The sequence below is a fragment of the Doryrhamphus excisus genome, chromosome 1, assembly GCF_030265055.1.
Source record: "Doryrhamphus excisus isolate RoL2022-K1 chromosome 1, RoL_Dexc_1.0, whole genome shotgun sequence".
Lineage (NCBI taxonomy): Eukaryota > Metazoa > Chordata > Actinopteri > Syngnathiformes > Syngnathidae > Doryrhamphus > Doryrhamphus excisus.
The window spans coordinates 19990946-20009584 of record NC_080466.1 but is presented as its reverse complement, the minus strand read 5'-3'; the positions used below and the strand labels follow the sequence as shown (position 1 = coordinate 20009584).

The following is an 18639-nucleotide window of genomic DNA, read 5'->3' as shown; positions in this document are numbered from 1 at the left end:
CACGGGTTAGCAAATCAGCGAGTACACACAAAGACTTCCTTGTTGAGTCATGTTTGCAATCCTTTTCAACTCAGCTTCTTGCTGGCTCGTCATGTGACGCAAAGTGACTTCACTTTCTCAAAGTTTGTACAAAATGAAAATAAAAAGAGATACTCAATATTTATTTTCACAGCTTATTTCAACCGAATGTGCTTGTTTTACCAGAACATTCACAAAATGCTGGTATCCACAACCCACATTTTGTATTTATAAATGCATTTCTTTATCGTACAGTAAACCTCAGATATATCGGATTCAACTATTCCCACTGGTTTTGTCCGATATAAGCAAAATCCGTTATGCGTATATCGGAAAATGTCCGTTTTACGCATATATCGGATTTATATGCGTAAATCGGATTTTATCCGTTATAAAAAGGCACTTCCTTGACTATGTTTCCAATGTACCTGGACTGGGCAATGAAAAGAGACGTAAGGTAATGAGAATTTAACTTTATTGGACTCTGAGCATAACAAATTGTTAATTAAGCTAGGCCCTGTTACGCCCGTCAGGCCTACGTTATTTCCAATAGTGAGGTTAAGATCTCATTCAATAAATCCCAGGGTGTTTTCTGACCCAGTTTCGTCGGCATTAAAAATGTCCTCTGCTTTAAAACGTCTCAGAATGTCAGCTAGCTTCGGAGCGCCACGATGCGGCCATCCGATATATGCGAGGGAAATTTAATGGAAATGCATTGGAACGGGACTGGAGATTTTGTCCGAAATAGGCGAAATCTGTTATCCGATAAAAAATCCGATATATGCAATGAATTTTTATTGGAAATGCATTACAGAAGGGCAGCACAGCGGTCTAGTGGTTAGCGCGCAGACCTCACAGTTAGGAGACCAGGGTTCAGTTCCACCCTCGGCCATCTCTGTGTGGAGTTTGTATGTTCTCCCTGTGCATACGTGGGTTTTCTCCGGGTTCTCCGGTTTCCAAAAACATGCTAGGTTAATTGGCGACTCCAAATTGTCCATAGGTATGAATGTGAGTGTGAATGGTTGTTTGTCTATATGTGCCCTGTGATTGGCTGGCGACCAGTCCAGGGTGTACCCCGCCTCTCGCCCATAGACAGCTGGGATAGGCTCCAGCATCCCCCGCGACCCTCGTGAGGAAAAAGCGGTAGAAAATGAATGAATGAATGCATTACAGAAAAATCGGTTCTTTTTTAATCTGTCCGTTGTGAGAGAATTTCCGATATATCCGAGTCCGATATATCCGAGGTTTACTGTATCTCCAACTATAAGGCTATCTTTGGTACTTTCCATTGTAAGTTCCGCTATTTATCTGACCTGAAACATTCAATTCATTGGTTGTGCTGCTGCTATGATGTCATACTATTTTGTGACATTTGTGGCGCCCCCTATGGGTTGGGGTCAAATGCTTTAAAAGACATGGTAACATAAATGTATGACAGATATCCTCCAAGATTTATAATGAGTGGGCAAATCATTGGGCAAGTGTGTGTTTTGGAGAGCGCTTGAACTGTGGGAGAAATTTCAAGTCAATCTAACCTATAGTATTTACGTTTTGGTACATTTTCACCCTTCTTTGTGCAGCGGTTCGTAAATATATTCATCCAGTCAAGGCGGTGCAATCTGAGTCAACGCACCAAAAAAATCTTCGAGGCGATCTGAACCAGGTCATGTGACCATGTCTTGCCTGATGCCCCAAACAAACATTCAAGATAATTAGACCATGCAGAAGGTAGCAAGAGTAGTTACTGTATACACTTCCGCAAGTTGGTGGCATCTGTTGCTGAAACTTTACTTTCTGGCCGGGGAGGTTTGGAAACTTGTCGCACATTTACACAAGATGGCCACTTTTCCTACAGGACAAATATCAGCTTGCCAACACCCCAAATAATGTGTTATATTCTTGTATTCTGGCCCCCACCTCCCAGGACAGAAAAGTATAATTTCTACAACAACTATGGACTTGGGCTGGACAAGTGGTTAGCACACAGGCCTCACAGCGAGGAGACCCGAGTTCAATCCCAAACCTCGGCCATCTCTGCGTGGAGTTTGCATGTTCTCCCCGTGCATGCGTGGGTTTTCTCCGGGTACTCCGGTTTCCTCCCACATTCCAAAAACATGCTAGGTTAATTGGCGACTCCAAATTGTCCATAGGTATGAATGTGAGTGTGAATGGTTGTTTGTCTATATGTGCCCTGTGATTGGCTGGCGACCAGTCCAGGGTGTACCCCGCCAGGGTGTACCCCCTCTTGCCGGAAGACAGCTGGGATAGGCTCCAGCACCCCTGTGACCCTTGTAAGGAAAAGTAGTAGAAAATGAATGAATGAATGAACCATGGACCTGAAAAAACGGTTCAAAATTGACCTGTTGAAAACATTTTTTTTTTTTTTTGCCATCTTTGAATCCTGTCGGAACCCCCTATGACTGTTGGGTAGATTCCCCCCATCTCCTGGGCAAGAAAAGTATAGTTTCAACAGGGAGCAAAAGTGCGATTTTGTGACAGTGAACCTGAAAAAGTCCAAAAATGGACCCGTTGGAAAGTGGCGTTTCTTGCCATTTTGGCAGCAAAGAAGGGCGCAGAACCTGGTGAGGTGTGACTTTGGCTGAGATGTTTAGTCAACAGCTGAAGGTGCCGCCGCGTACTTGCTCTCGTCAATGTTTTCCTGTAGATGAAAGGGTTTGATGTGTCAACACTTGTGAGTGATTTCACTCAAGCTCATTCTCAGTTCCAGTTGTAATTCCTGATGTTTGACCATGTGTGTCAGTGACAAGCAAGGACTGACCCCACTTGTGTGGATTTTTAAAAACACGGCTTTTGAAACAATGAAGTCTGTATCCTATTATTTTACTTCCATCTTCCTTCTTGTCTGATCCCTCGTATGCAATCTTTCTCTTGCTGGCAGGAGGTTAAAGGTTAACCAGACTGCGGGCATCAAAATAACAATGTCTTGATATGAAAAGAAGAACTACTATACCTTTTTTCCAAAAATAGCTATCTTTATCAGTTTTGGGATCACCAGACTCAGATTCCTGGATTTAAGTTTTGATGCCATTTTTATAGGACACAATAACAGACAGGAAGCAAGGATAGGAAATGAAGAGGACAGTAAAATCAAAGTCGGTTTGTGCTTGGAAGCTTGGTAGAGATTCAAATAAGATGGAGAACTTTGATCTCACAGACTGGCAATATTACAAAGACAAGATGGAGTAGAGAAGGATAGCCGTGTAATAAATCCCCCATCAGGTCTGTCTGATTATTGTTTGGACATCCCTAGAAGCCATGACAGTTGACGGACGCGGGACCACGTCTTTATTATTTAGCCCACATGATTACAACAGCAGCGTGTGCAATCCACTGAAAATCCCGTAACTGTCTAATTATCTGGCAACACAAATGACGAACATCAGAGTGGCGGTAACATCATGGTCTAGGAGTTGCATGAGTGTAGACGGCACTGGGGTGCTGTGGTTCACAGAAAATGGAAGTGGATTCCAGTAACTTGTACAACGCCATGCCCAAGAGGATTAAGGCAGTGGTAGATAACCTTGGTGCTCACTTTCACTTTCACTTTAAATTCAGACATGGGGAGATGAAACAGTAATTGTATGCTGCTATACAAGCTGTACACTGACTTCTCTTGAGAAAACAGAATAAAGAGGTTATTGAATTGTGAGAGGGGCCGGAGTGGTTAGTGCTGAAGGTACATATTTGCTCATTTTTGCTAGCTAAAGATAATAGCCAAAACAAACACTTAGTCTCACAAATGAAGAGCTTGCAACCAAAAGGCGCTAAATCCATTTTGACTGATTTCGAGAAAATCAATGATTTTTAATTACGCACATATCAATCTATTTGGTCATCAAGTCTATATTGCAAATGAAAGAGCTATCAATATAGGTCATAAAAATGCATGCTATAAAAATCCTGCACACACCATGTATTTTATATATTTTTTTAAATATTCTTTTTTCGGATTTAGCGCCTTTTGGCTGAAAAGATGGATTTAGCGCCTTTTGGCTGAAATAAATTTGAAGTCACCTTTAACTTCTTCAATGGCATTGTTGTAAAAGAATGTAAGGTGCTTTAATGTGCTATGCTAATAAAATAATTACAACACAGAAGCCATTCTCAACATGCAATACACCCCCCCCCCACCCACCCACACATGCACTCGTTCACACATGCACTCGTTCACCTTAACACATTACAGAAACAAAATGTTATAACCTACCACTAGTACACTGTTACTGATAAAATTTTGTTAAGATATTATTGCACACATTTATTGCAGTTGTATCAGCTAGCTCATTCATGGTAAAACTGCACTAGGATTGTATAAATTGCAGTATTTTTGCGACTTCGTATTCAATCAAAATGTACACAAACAAAACAGGATGCGCACTGATACTGGCTTTCTGTATGTGCAGTGCCAATTGTATTCTTCTCTCTGATTGGTCAGATTATCAATAGATGGGAAACTTGGGCCAATCAGAATAAAGAATAAAGAAAGGGATTTAGCTCCCTTTGGTTGAAATCTGAAATGGAAATAGCGCCTTTTGGTTGAAAGCATAAATTTCATATCACTTTTTTTCATATTTTTTAAAATGATTTCAAGACCAAAATATGTGATTTGGATACACACGACAGAGGTCTATTAAACTCATGAAAAACATGCAACTTAGTGAAAATTGGATTTAGCGCCTTTTGGTTGCAAGCTCTTCAAATACAGACAAAAGATACTTATACACGCACCCACACAAAAAAGGACTAACATGACAACTGACAGTTTAGGTGGAAACATCGGGTACGCATATGACAGCTTGCTTTGCAACAAAGAAAAAGCAGAATGTTCCAGATGCTTTGATGCCCCTGCGAACAAACAAAAGCAGAAGCGGTTCAAGCAAGGGCAGTGGCGAAAGCTGATTGGTCCAGGACTCCAGCCTCTTACACAATCTTGAGTGTATAAACGGCCAGGCAGGGAAAGGAAGGGTGCTTTTTTGCAACTGCGCTGTAATAAGATCCGCTTACTTGTAGGCATACAGGAACTGCAGATAAGCCCGGACGTCTGTATTAGGTATTGTTGTCAGGAATAAACAATTTGGTTCTCATTCTTTGTTTTGGTTCTTTAAGATTCCCTTATCCTGTATTAGAAACCCACTTAGAGTCCTAAGGGGGAGGAGGTCTACAGTGCACAGGTCTCACAGCTAAGAGACCCGAGTTCAATTCCACCCTCGGACATCTTAGTTTGTTTTTGAAGTGGGTTTTCTCCGGGTACTCCGGTTTCCTCCCACATTCCAAAAGCATGCTAGGTTAATTAGCGACTCCAAATTGTCCATAGGTATGAATGTGAGTGTGCATGGTTGTTTGTCTATATGTGCCCTGTGATTGGCTGGCCACTAGTCCAGGGTGTACCCTGCCTCTCGCCCCGGGTTAATTGGCGTCTCCGAATTAATTATCCATAGGTATGAATGTGAGTGTGAATGGTTGTTTGTCTATATGTGCCCTGTGATTGGCTGGCGACCAGTCCAGGGTGTACCCCGCCTCTCGCCCGAAGACAGCTGGGATAGGCTCCAGCACTCTAGCAACAATACTGAAATCAGCTGTCAGCACAAATACAAAACCACAAGATGACTCAGTGTTGCCATTCGGTGGTCTTCCTTCCTTTGTGCCATATGAACAATAGGAGGAGCCCCCTCGCCCCCTTCGTGTGAGAGTATCTTGAAGGAATCTTGGTGGCCATGGAAAGCGAGCTGGCACCTGATGGCTGGACAAAGCCTAGGTCAAGGGGTTTTGAACCAAAGGTCATGGAAGGAGTCCGAAAAAAAACCCACCTCTTATTGTTTATTGACCAGCAGATGTTTTTTTCTTCTTTAGTTTGGTTGATTGATGATGCGGTGTCCTTGCACGCCATGTCTATGTGTAGCTCTGTTTCTTGCAGGTTTGTTCCTTAGAGGTCAGGTATTAAGAATTATTGAGCGTACTGTGTGGTTAAAATTAATCATTCGCTAATCCTGTTAAATGAACGTGGGAACAGGCGACCTCATGAATGATGTAGGCTGCAAGCAGGATGCAACTCTTCCTCACTTCCTGTGGAGAGTCCATTAATGTCACAGACTCCCGCCTAAACTTTACTGATGGTGAGGGGATTAATGACTACCTTGGCTGGTTAGCGCTGTGCAAATCATCCTCAGTAGTCGCAGCAGTAGTATGGTGTCTTCCTTGTGGAAACTTTTCATTTAAGTGTCTGCTGTTTAAATTCTGCTACAATAAAAAGTCCCAACAAGATTTATTATCATCCACCTTTAAGACCCCTTTTAAATTATGGACGGCTGTCATGAGCCCACAGCTTTTGTTTTCTCGCTCTCTTTTTTTTTTTTTTTTTTTTAACTTCCTGTCAACTTTGCATCTTCCAGCGTCGCCTGTAATTCCCCGGATCATAATCTCTTGAGCCTCACCAGGTTCATAAAGTGACCTCTTTCCCCCCCGCATGCAAACTGCAGCTAATCCCCTTCTTACACAGATTTCATGAGCCAAGTATGAATTTTGAACCAACCGTTTTCATACAGTTTGAAATGAACACGACTTCACTTTACACAAGGGATTAAATGTTAAACTCCCTGATGTGTTTACATTAGGGAAGCGTGTAATTTAAGCACCTTTTCCAGAAAAAAGTAAAAAATTAATCATTAAAATTCAATAAAATGAATGTTAATCTTGTTAATCATGCACATATAAAGAAAAAAAAGGGTTTTAGGAGTGTATGGACTCCTACTCTTTACCGTCAATGGCTTTTAATGGCTTTGTGGTAAATGCCAGCACGAGGGATTAAAGCCGGGGAGGAACATGCTAGAATGACATCAAAACCATCGGCAGACTTTACTCACAGCTGCAAGGCTTTTTTAATCTCGCCCCGCTGTAAAATAGCTTACGGCTCACGACGATTGTTGTACGAGGGAGTCATGTGACGTTCGTGTGGTTTACTGTGATGGCCCTCGATCAGCACATGAATGAACATATATTTTTAACAAGCCTTTAGAGTCCATTAAAAAGTGTTTAACTCATCATGGCTCTCAAGATTGAGTGGACTGTTTTTTTTTTTTTTCACACTGCAGCTTTTTGTGTGCCTGCATGCTTTTGATGGAAAAACAAAAGGGCAAACTGCAGGGGATGGAGACGGCTGATGCTTGGGGGGGCAGGGGGCTGGGTCCTTTTTTTGTGGACTGACATCACAGAGCAACCTTTTGTCTGTGTTGTGTCTAAATGGGAAAATAAGGGGTATACTTGGACAAATGCTATATTAAAATGGGTATATATGTTTTGGGCTTGGTTTGTGATTGAATACAGCCTATTTTTAGGCATAAAAGTGGCTAAATGAGTTAAATTAAAATAGAAAACATATGTTATGATGATATATAGGATTCCACACGGGTCAACAAGTGTCGGTAATGTTACACCGCACCCCAGGAAGTGCTGTAAAATAACAAGGAACTGTCTGTCTATACTATGTCTTTTATTACTTGGTAATAGGAGTGTACAGGTGACTATAGGGGTGTTATTTAATGTCCACAGAGCTCTAATGGTAAGAAGCCGTGATTAGAAGTGTTTTAATTACAAAAATATTCAATTTTAACCACAATCAATTATTGTAGGGCTGCACGACGACCAAGTGGTTAGCGTGCAGGCCACACAGCTAGCAGACCTGAGTTCGATTCCACCCTGGGCCATCTCTGTGTGGGGTTTGCATGTTCTCCCCATGCTAGGTTAATTGGGGACTCCAAATTGTCCATAGGTATGAATGTGAGCGTGAATGGTTGTTTGTCTATATGTGCCCTGTGATTGGCTGGCCACCAGTCCAGGGTGTACCCCGCCTCTCGCCCGAAGACAGCTGGGATAGGCTCCATAGGCTCTATTCGAAACCCACTTAGAGTCCTCAAAGGGAGGATTTCCACAGTGCGCAGGCCTCACAGCTAGAAGACCCGAGTTCAATTCCACCCTCTGACATCTCTTGGTGAAGTTTGCATGTTCTCCTGCCTGCGTGGGTTTTCTCCGGGTACTCCGGTTTCTTCCCACATTCCAAAAACATGCTAGGTTAATTGGCGACTCCAAATTGTCCATAGGTATGAATGTGAGTGTGAATGGTTGTTTGTCTATATGTGCCCTGTGATTGGCTGCCGACCAGTCCAGGGTGTACCCTGCCTCTTGTCCGAAGACAGCTGGGATACGCTAGAACCCTTCGCGACCCTTGGTAAAAAATGAATGAATGAATAAATTATTATACGAGCTTTTCCTTTGCCGAAAATCGATGCCACCATTACTTGTTGTCTTTATAGTAAAGACGCATGCTAACCCCTGGTGTTGTGTCTTAGCCCCTGGATGCTGCAATATTGTACTCCGCAGTCTCCATTTTACTGCGGTGCGCCTCAGTCTCCTATTGGATAACCATGAATCGTTGTTGTTTATTCGTGCTCTTGCGCCGACATTCCCTTTAAAAAGACTGAACTGTAACCGCCCCTTCTTGAGAGACATAATGGTACGTTTGTTCTTGTTAAATAAGACGATGAAAGGTTAGCAGTGATACTTCCACCCTCTTAATCACCACACAATTGAGGATGAGGTGAAGTGCTGATGGGATGTGTGGTCAAATCAGCTTGTTTCGGGTTGCATTTTAGCCGTGAGCATGTTGCTAATCTGCTTATCTGAGCTTTACAGAGATGGAGGTTTTTCTACACACAGACACACACGTTGTTCTGCTTTCATTTCCTCCCTCTCACCTTTCACTTACACACTCTTATCCCCATCTGTCTCATCTCTTTGCAACATGCACATGATATCTTCTCATGTACAAGGAGTCCTCTTGTCAGCGATATAAAGACGTACTCGGAAACACCAGCGGCTGGGATGTGGTGCAAGGTGGCGGTTATCGCTAATAACTGGCGGGAAGAATGATTGCATTAATTGTTTGAAAGTAGTAATGCCCCGAGTGGGAGAAAACATACGGGTTTTTGACTTAGAGGATTATTTTTAGTCTTTCTGTTTATTTATATGATGCAAGGCGGTGGTTATGGTTAATAACTGTCAGGGAGAGCAACCACATTCATTATGTCACTGATACTTGGTGCATGAGCTTTGACTTTGTGGATTATTTTCAATCTTTGTATTTCTTTCTATTGTGTAACATAGTGTTTATCAACAATAACCACTTGCAGAAGCAAGTACATTAATGACACATCTATAACGCAGATATTCCCACACATGAGTGAACTTGGTGGATTATTTTGAGGCTTTATGTTATTTTGATTGTGCTTGGCGGCCGATATCTCTAAACATGCTGCGGGCTTTGACTTTGTGGATTACTTGAAGTCTTTCCATTCCATTTATTTCCGTTATCATTAATAATTGGCGGGAGGCGTGATGTTCTTCTGCGGTCTTTTAGATGCGTGCTGTTCTCACAAGAGGCTTTATCCTAAGAGTTATGATTTTGCACATAATCTCCTTCCCACACAAAGACATAACACACACATGGTGCCTTTTGTGTTACAAAAGTTATGTGCTAGCATGTACAGTATAAATAGTTTATTAGTAATGGTTACAAGTCAGAAGGATGTTGTAACACCCATTGGAGATAATGACAATTTATACTGTACAAAGAAGAGTATGCTGTGCAAGATAAATGTTGTAAATGTATTTTTAAAAAAAAATCCTAATCCAAGTCTTTAGAGAGGACTGATCCATGGATTATAATCCAAGATGCTGAGAGGTTTATAGTACCGGGGAGGAGCCCCAACATGCCATCTTACGGTTTCTCCATTGAGGAGTGGCTAACAGTTAGCATGCTCGCAGCATGTTGGTCTGTCTTTGTGTTAAAAAATGAAGGGGGATCCACAGGCAGGATGCTAGAAAAGCCAAAAGTGCGTATGCGCTTGCCTTGTTCTGATCCATTCCATCAGTGTTCACCTGATGCCTGTTGGGTCAGAAGTTAAATTGAGGTTAAAGACAGGAAATAAGGCCTTGAGGATGTTAAAATGTTACAACATTGCCTGTGCAGTTAATAAAGGATCCTCGCTTTGTATGTTTGAATCCTCTCACCGTTATCTATGTCAGAGTTTGGGCTGCTCTGGCGTTTGTTGGTACAGGCGCACTCCAGGTGGTCCTCCAGTCTGATCTGCACCTTCTTCAGTTTAGGCCGCCGCCGCACATACTCCACCTTTGCCACCTTCGGGTGACAAAACAGCCAATGACACGCGGGCTAACTTTAGCCTCGTTTTGCGTATTTACCCTGACGGTGCGGTGGTGCTTGCGGGTTGCATGACACCTCATGTTGCTAGTGTTGCAGCAACCCGTGCAACGCTTCACCTCCACGCACGCCGGCCAGATGATGAAGTTGGCGGCGGTGGGGTCCACCTGACTGCGAGGGATCTCGTAGATGGTGGTACGCACCTTGCAACCTGCAGGCAACGCCTCCTCCACCACTGTAGTGCAGAAGAGACACTTTTTAGCCCGGCTGGTTGGTGCGGTATGCTAGCTCCATCATCTTGTATCCATGGTGCGCCCGTGTCTGTGGGTGTTTCATCATCATCTCTGCACCTTTATCATGTGTTCCTCCTTCATGCTACGTCTAACATTTCCCTCACTAGGGCTACACGGGTCATGTATCCAGCCAGTTCTATATCAGTATCATGTATGTGTCTAGACAATAGAGTCTGTATTGTATGCATCTCAACAGCACTACACCTGCATCGCAACAGTACTACTCCATACCTGTCTCACCAGCACTACACCTGCATCGCAACAGTACTACTCCATACCTGTCTCACAAGCGCTACACCTGCATCGCAACAGTACTACTCCATACCTGTCTCACCACCGCTACACCTGCATCGCAACAGTACTACTCCATACATGCCTCACCAGCACTACACCTGCATCGCAACAGTACTTCTCCATACCTGTCTCACCAGCACTACACCTGCATCGCAACAGTACTACTCCATACCTGTCTCACAAGCACTACACCTGCATCGCAACAGAACAACTCCATACCTGTCTCACCAGCACTACACCTGCATCGCAACAGGACTACTCCATACCTGTCTCACCAGCAATATACCTGCATCGCAACAGTACTACTCCATACCTGTCTCACCAGTAATACACCTGCATCTCAACAGTACTACTCCATACCTGTCTCACCAGCACTACACTTGCATCGCAACAGGACTACTCCATACCTGTCTGACCAGCAATACACCTGCATCGCAAAAGTACTACTCCATACCTGTCTCACCAGCAATACACCTGCATCGCAACAGTACTACTCCATACCTGTCTCACCAGCACTACACCTGCATCGCAACAGTACTACTCCATACCTGTCTCACCAGCACTACACCTGCATCGCAACAGTACTACTCCATACCTGTCTCACAAGCACTACACCTGCATCGCAACAGAACAACTCCATACCTGTCTCACCAGCACTACACTTGCATCGCAACAGTACTACTCCATACCTGTATCACAAGCAATACACCTGCATCGCAACAGTACTACTCCATACCTGTATCACAAGCAATACACCTGCATCGCAACAGGACTACTCCATACCTGTCTGACCAGCAATACACCTGCATCGCAACAGTACTACTCCATACCTGTCTCACCAGCAATACACCTGCATCGCAACAGTACTACTCCATACCTGTCTCACCAGCACTACACCTGCATCGCAACAGTACTACTCCATACCTGTCTCACCAGCAATACACCTGCATCGCAACAGTACTACTCCATACCTGTCTCACCAGCACTACACCTGCATCGCAACAGTACTACTCCATACCTGTCTCACAAGCACTACACCTGCATCGCAACAGAACAACTCCATACCTGTCTCACCAGCACTACACTTGCATCGCAACAGTACTACTCCATACCTGTCTCACCAGCACTACACCTGCATCGCAACAGGACTACTCCATACCTGTCTCACCAGCAATATACCTGCATCGCAACAGTACTACTCCATACCTGTCTCACCAGCAATACACCTGCATCGCAACAGTACTACTCCATACCTGTCTCACCAGCACTACACCTGCATCGCAACAGTACTACTCCATACCTGTCTCACAAGCACTACACCTGCATCGCAACAGAACTACTCCATACCTGTCTCACCAGCACTACACCTGCATCGCAACAGGACTACTCCATACCTGTCTCACCAGCAATATACCTGCATCGCAACAGTACTACTCCATACCTGTCTCACAAGCACGACACCTGCATCGCAACAGTACTACTCCATACCTGTCTCACAAGCACTACACCTGCATCGCAACAGTACTACTCCATACCTGTCTGACCAGCAATACACCTGCATCGCAACAGTACTACTCCATACCTGTATCACAAGCAATACACCTGCATCGCAACAGGACTACTCCATACCTGTCTCACAAGCACTACACCTGCATCGCAACAGAACAACTCCATACCTGTCTCACTAGCACTACACTTGCATCGCAACAGTACTACTCCATACCTGTCTCACCAGCACTACACCTGCATCGCAACAGGACTACTCCATACCTGTCTCACCAGCACTACACCTTCATCGCAACAGCACTACACCTGCATCGCAACAGTAATACTCCATACCTGTCTCACCAGCACTACACATGCATCGCAACAGTAATACTCCATACCTGTCTCACAAGCACTACACCTGCATCGCAACAGAACAACTCCATACCTGTCTCACCAGCACTACACTTGCATCGCAACAGTACTACTCCATACCTGTCTCACCAGCACTACACCTGCATCGCAACAGGACTACTCCATACCTGTCTCACCAGCACTACACCTTCATCGCAACAGCACTACACCTGCATCGCAACAGTAATACTCCATACCTGTCTCACCAGCACTACACATGCATCGCAACAGTAATACTCCATACCTGTCTCACCAGCACTACACCTGCATCGCAACAGTAATACTCCATACCTGTCTCACCAGCACTACACCGATACACTGTGTCCCACCAGAGCTACCAGTGCTTCGTCTGCATTGTACATGTTTCACCAGGCCTCTGCTTGTAGATTTTGTCCCATTGATCTCATATCACAGTGTATCTTACCAGTGCTACACCTGTACATGAATTTGTATATTACCAGTGCGTGTTCGTGTGTGTTTCTCAGAGCACTACACTTGTGCTTTGCTAGTATGTCTATGTGCATACACATGCTTCACCAGTAAAATTGCACGTGGGACTCAGCAGTATTCCTTTGCCTGTACCATCATGTGTATTTTCTGCAATGTTTCTGATATTTATAATTAATGTGTGTGTGTGTTTGTGAGTGTCTCACCTGTGCTCCGCTTGTAGCGTCCATGTGTGTGCACTCGCTTCAAGTCGGGGAAGCCGTGAGAAAAGACTTGCTTGTTGTAATCATGCTTGGCCTCCTCGATCGCCTCGTTTTCTGAACAGAGACAAATCAACACATGCACATCGAGATGTCACACAATCTCACACTTTCCATTGCCTTGTGTCAACAACATAAACACACACACACACGCTTTGTTTGAAGGCTAAAGGCGTGGCTGCTTCGAGCAGACGTCCATAGCCTGGCTGGTTTAACACCTACACACGCTCCACTGAAATGATTTCCACAGCCTCACCATGTCCAAAGCAGAGAAGCAATGAATGTTTATATGCCACCTGTTTCTCATACTTTACATCACTTATGCCGGCATAAAATCTCCCTTCCTCCTCCTACACTCACACACACACACACACACACACACACACACACACACACACACACACTTGTGTCTGTCTAACCCCTGCCAGTCAGGAATTTGGGCATGAATTATACATAGCAACGTAAGCAGCCTTCCAGCCAGCCGGTCCTGCTCTCAGAGCAAATAATGGGCCGGCGTGACAACAGCATAATGAAGTGAGCCACTTGACCCCCGCCAAACCCGGGGAGCCGTCACACTCTGCATTTGCATGTCAATGATGCCAAGATTAATGGTGGCACCGCATGTGAAAAATGAATCGACGGAGTCGTTTATGTTGTGGCAATAGAGATTCTTTAGTACGGCCGTTATCATCACAGGTTGCACTTATTTTGGCGAGAACTTGCCGTTCACTCAGTGAAGGTGAACAGCTGTGAAATCCTAACTGTTATACAATGAATCGTCTTGTTCTTATTTCTCATAATGCACCATAATTACTTCATCTTAAGTCATGTTAAAATGAACTAAGCTAATTCCAGTGCAGCTAAAACACCTTCCACTCTACAGGATTTGAGAGTCGTTCAGCACAAACATTCCCTTAAAGACTTTTGTGCACTGGGAACAGAAACGACTCTTCCCCAAAATGTTCCCACACAGTCAGAAGCATCCAAACTGCGTAAGATGACGAATTATGTTCCAACATCTAGTCTGACCCCTGAGTTATTAATTCATTGATTAGGAAGGGGGTCCAAAGGAAGACATGCATTTTTAAAACCATGTGGTTTTCCTGTGAAGTCTGGCCTTGTTTTTCCATGCACTCACTTTAAGCCTACTTTTTGGAAAATTGTTATTGCTTCACATATACATTTATTATGAATATTTTCTCATTGGCGTTCTGTTGGGCTGCACGGTGATCGAGTGGTGATTACACAGGCCTCACAGCTAGGAGACCCGAGTTAAATCCCACCCTCAGCCATCTCTGTGTGGAGTTTGCATGGGTTTTCTCCGGGTACTTCGGTTTCCTCCCACATTCCAAAAACATGCTAGGTTAATTGATGACTCCAAATTGTCCATAGGTATGAATGTGAGTATGAATGGTTGTTTGTCTATATGTGCCCTGTGATTAGTAGCCCGCCTCTTGCCCGAAGACAGCTGGGATAGACTCCAGCACCCCGTGACCGTTGTGAGGATAAGCGGTAGAAAATGAATGATGGTTTTCTGTCAAAACACAGGCTCAACTCACATACATGATTGCTCTATGTAATGTAGCTGCTATTGTTAATGTGCCTTTTCCTGAAATAACTTTCTTCAAGCTTCTGATTGGTTAGAAGTGGCGACAGGGTTAAGGCTTATTACACCACCTGTTGCTTTGGCATTCACTTTTTTTAATGTGCAATTCTGTTAGACACGACATAGATCCTCCATCGTAACTTGTGTCCCTTTCTAAGAAACAATTTTGTTTCCCAAAATCTCTTGTCTGGTTTGGCAGCGGCTCACAAGTCTGAAGAGTTCACCGAGAGTGTAAAGAGCAAGACGAGGCCACTGGGTCTCTTAGCAACATTTGTGCTAATGAGATGAGAGGACAGCATCCGCTGTCCTTCCTCTGCGAACCCAACCAGAACCAGATTAATACTTCAATTTGTCTGACTCTCATGACACCACTGACTGGGAGGGGCGGATTTCAGACTTTCAACTTGCAACTCGAACATGTAAAAGTTTCATAACATGGCTTTGATGTAACCACTGGCTCCCATTTTTAGACATTTTATGTGAAACATCAGTTGGATAAACTCCAGTATTTTCTCTTCTCGACAACAAAATGCCTAATCAGGGCTTTTGAAAGTGTGGCACAGCGAGCCTCCCTCAGAAAAGACAACTGGGTCCTCCACAACAAAAAAATACTTTCTGGATATTTTGTGTGTGTTTTCTGCTTACCTGTCATCTCTCTTGCTATAAAAAGTAAACATCAATTCATTTTGATTCTGACTTAAATTAATATTTTTCTTTATTTTCTCAAGCTGCTGAGTACAAAGCCTCGCCTGAGGTGTTAAGACTTTTAATGGCTGTGATGTGATTCATTATATAAAACAATCACAATCATTTGTATATATATTAAAAATGTGGTATATTCCACTGACAACTGACAATAACTATCTTGGCGCTGCCCGACACAGCAGAGAAAGGACAGGGAGAGCTGACAGGAGTACAGCCTAAACCAGAAACATGCAAATGAAGCACACTAAAAAAGACTGATAATAGTAGTATGACAATAACAGGACAAAGTGAAATCACTGCTCGCTCTAGGGGGAAGTAAAAATATATAATAAGTATTTGGGGGGCATCAGTAGCTACGAATGGAAATACTGAACTACAACTGACATATATGTTGGATATTTTTTCAATATTTTTCCATTATCCAGCATTGACGAATGATTTTTTTTTACCTACGGTGTCTATCTCGAGTAGCCGCTGGAGGTCGCTGATGCTGCGGATCTCACTGCGGGAGAGTCGCTCCAAAAGCTCCCGGGGGAGAGGAGACTCCTGACGGAGAAAGTAGCGAGTTAGAAGCACAGAAATAGAAAGACGTAGAAAGCTCACACTCGGACACACGGAGCGCGGTGTCGCCGCCGCGCAGTGCTTCAGTGCACACGCCGCCATATTGTGTAGCACAACTTGGCAGCAGTGTATTGGCATATATAGGTAGTTTACAGCCACACAGTAGGGTATATTAATGCCTTATCGAGTCCAGAATTTCAGAAACCATCAGTAAAAACGTAGAAAGTCGCCAACGAACAGGGTTGTGCTACACAAGATGGTGGACTCGCAGCGACAAAAACGTACAGCTCATGAGTTTTCTACGTAATGTAGTTCTGTGGTTAGAACCCGGTCGTTTATCTATAGAGGAGTTATAGCTTATCGCGCATACGTTTCTCATCAGCACATTCATCGTTCACAAATCAACGAAAAAAATATTTCCATGTGTGTACAAAACTTTTCTAGTTTATAAAATAAAATAAATTAAAAATATCTAATAAAAATAATTTGTAAATGTTTTAATAACCGGCTTGCTGTGTTTACCTCAGCAGCGGCGCGTACGAGGCAGAGCCAGCCGACGAGAAGCTGGTAGAGCGCGGGTCTCATCTCCTCTGAGGTCCGCTGAGGAAGCTCCAGGACGGGGCGAGGGTGCACTGACGGAGCCGGGGTGGAACCATACCTCCCTCGGGACAACAGGTCACCTCTCCAAGGAGAACCACCCAGGTAGAAATCGGCAGAATCAATATTCCCACAATGAAATATAAAAATCCAAATGTGGTGAAGTTAATTTAAAGAAATTGTCCAGTTTGATGGAGGTTTATGACACTGATAAATCCTGCAGCATCCATCGCGACTTTCCAATTAAATCCATAATATTCCTTCATATGAAGTTTACCGGTGTAGCTGGAGCTACATAAAACAAAAAGAAGCCGAATGGCAGCTCTCAGTGATACATTCCTGCTCTCCAGTCTTTCAGGCTTAATGAATCTAGATGCCTCTGTCCCAGGATGTGACTGTCTGCGCGCGCCCTGGTGGCCATAAATAGACGGGAGCGCGCCCTCTGATTAAAGTGGGCTGCCTGCATGGCACTAAACACAACACATGCAACATTATATCATTTAAACAACAACAAAAAAAGAAAGTTAGTGATATAATATGCGATAATGGAAATGTCAAAATTACCATCAGAGTTCGTTTCATTGGTGCCACAAAGTGCATAATGATAGCAAGGATATCAAGTGTGATAATAACCATAGAACCAGAAATGGAACTTACTGTCTATAGGAAAGCATGTCACTGTAATAGTAATGGTTTTATTTCATTTGAACATGCATCAGATTACAATTGAATGCATCACATAATCAGTTCACAGTTCCACATGTCCAAAAGGAGTAGGAAGAAGCAAAGCTTATTAAATCCTACCCCTCCATCTGGTACTTTTACAATCAGTAACTGTTATATTTGTTCACTTCCTGCTTTCCTAATATAGTTTACGTTTTTTTTATTATTATTTAAAATATATATATTTAAAATTTTTGTCATGTACCAAAGTACGGTAGTGACTGTCTAGTGCAACATGAGCAAAACAATCAAATATTTAAAGGTGATCTATTATGCTAATTTTTCAGCCCTTTGTATTTTGTTGTGGACTCCTATAGAGCAGCTACACACAATAACCATAACAAGGTTAACCTATTTGCTAAAGAAAAACAAAATGCTCAAACTTATAGTTCCCATGTCAGTAGCTGAACTTTATTTTAAGATGCGTAGTGAAGCCTCTCCTTTTTTCTTGACAAAACTGTCCTCTGTGAAGTAGTGGGCGTATAGCAACAAGTAAGGGAGATAATAGATTGTTCTGATGTTTGGTGCTCATAAACAGACTTCAGGAGACCCATTTTATAATTTACTGTTCACCAAAGCATCATAATTGTCCAAAAAAATGTATTATAATATCCAAAAGCAGGCGAAAAAGCGGTAGTTTGCATTGAAGAAAACAGTTGATGGACTGTTCAATCAGACTTTAAAGGGCGAAAGCTTAAGAAAAGCAGTGCTGGAATCTGGAAATCCAGCCTCAAGCATTGAAACACGCACGTACACATTTAGGCTCTCTTTGTCTCCTTCCATTTGTCATCCACACACACACACACACACACAGAGTTAATCCGACGTGATGTTGTGATAGAAAGGGAAGGACGAGGAGTGAAAAAGTAGTGAAGGGGAAGTGGGTCACAAGCAATTCAGACCTTGAATGGCAGCGCTGACCAGCGCTGTCACTTCCTGCGTCTTCACACTTTGTTTGTATGATGCACCCCAATCGTTCTTGTGTCCTTCTCTGGACCATCACCT

The 18639-nt window shown here is 43.4% G+C and overlaps 1 protein-coding gene across 1 annotated transcript; it reads right to left on the bottom strand.

Annotated features, from left to right (window-relative positions):
• Positions 1 to 7316: 7316 nt before the first annotated feature.
• Positions 7317 to 17278, bottom strand: LOC131099071 (platelet-derived growth factor subunit A-like). Its single transcript, XM_058046012.1, has 6 exons — positions 16837 to 17278; positions 16203 to 16299; positions 13389 to 13499; positions 10291 to 10484; positions 10102 to 10228; positions 7317 to 9976 (listed from the first exon to the last, which is right to left on the bottom strand). Exons 1-6 carry the CDS (start codon positions 16897 to 16899, stop codon positions 9966 to 9968), a joined length of 603 nt encoding a protein of 200 aa, XP_057901995.1. The 5' UTR covers positions 16900 to 17278; the 3' UTR covers positions 7317 to 9965.
• Between the last annotated feature and the right edge of the window lie 1361 nt (positions 17279 to 18639).

Excerpts from the sequence above, each read along its gene's own strand:
- LOC131099071 (XM_058046012.1), bottom strand. The coding sequence starts at position 16,899 with ATGAGACCCGCGCTCTACCAGCTTCTCGTCGGCTGGCTCTGCCTCGTA. Across the intron at positions 16,300-16,836 it reads TCGTACGCGCCGCTGCTGAG|GAGTCTCCTCTCCCCCGGGA; the intron begins GTAAACACAGCA and ends TTTCTCCGTCAG. Across the intron at positions 10,229-10,290 it reads AGCACCACCGCACCGTCAGG|GTGGCAAAGGTGGAGTATGT; the intron begins GTAAATACGCAA and ends TGTCACCCGAAG.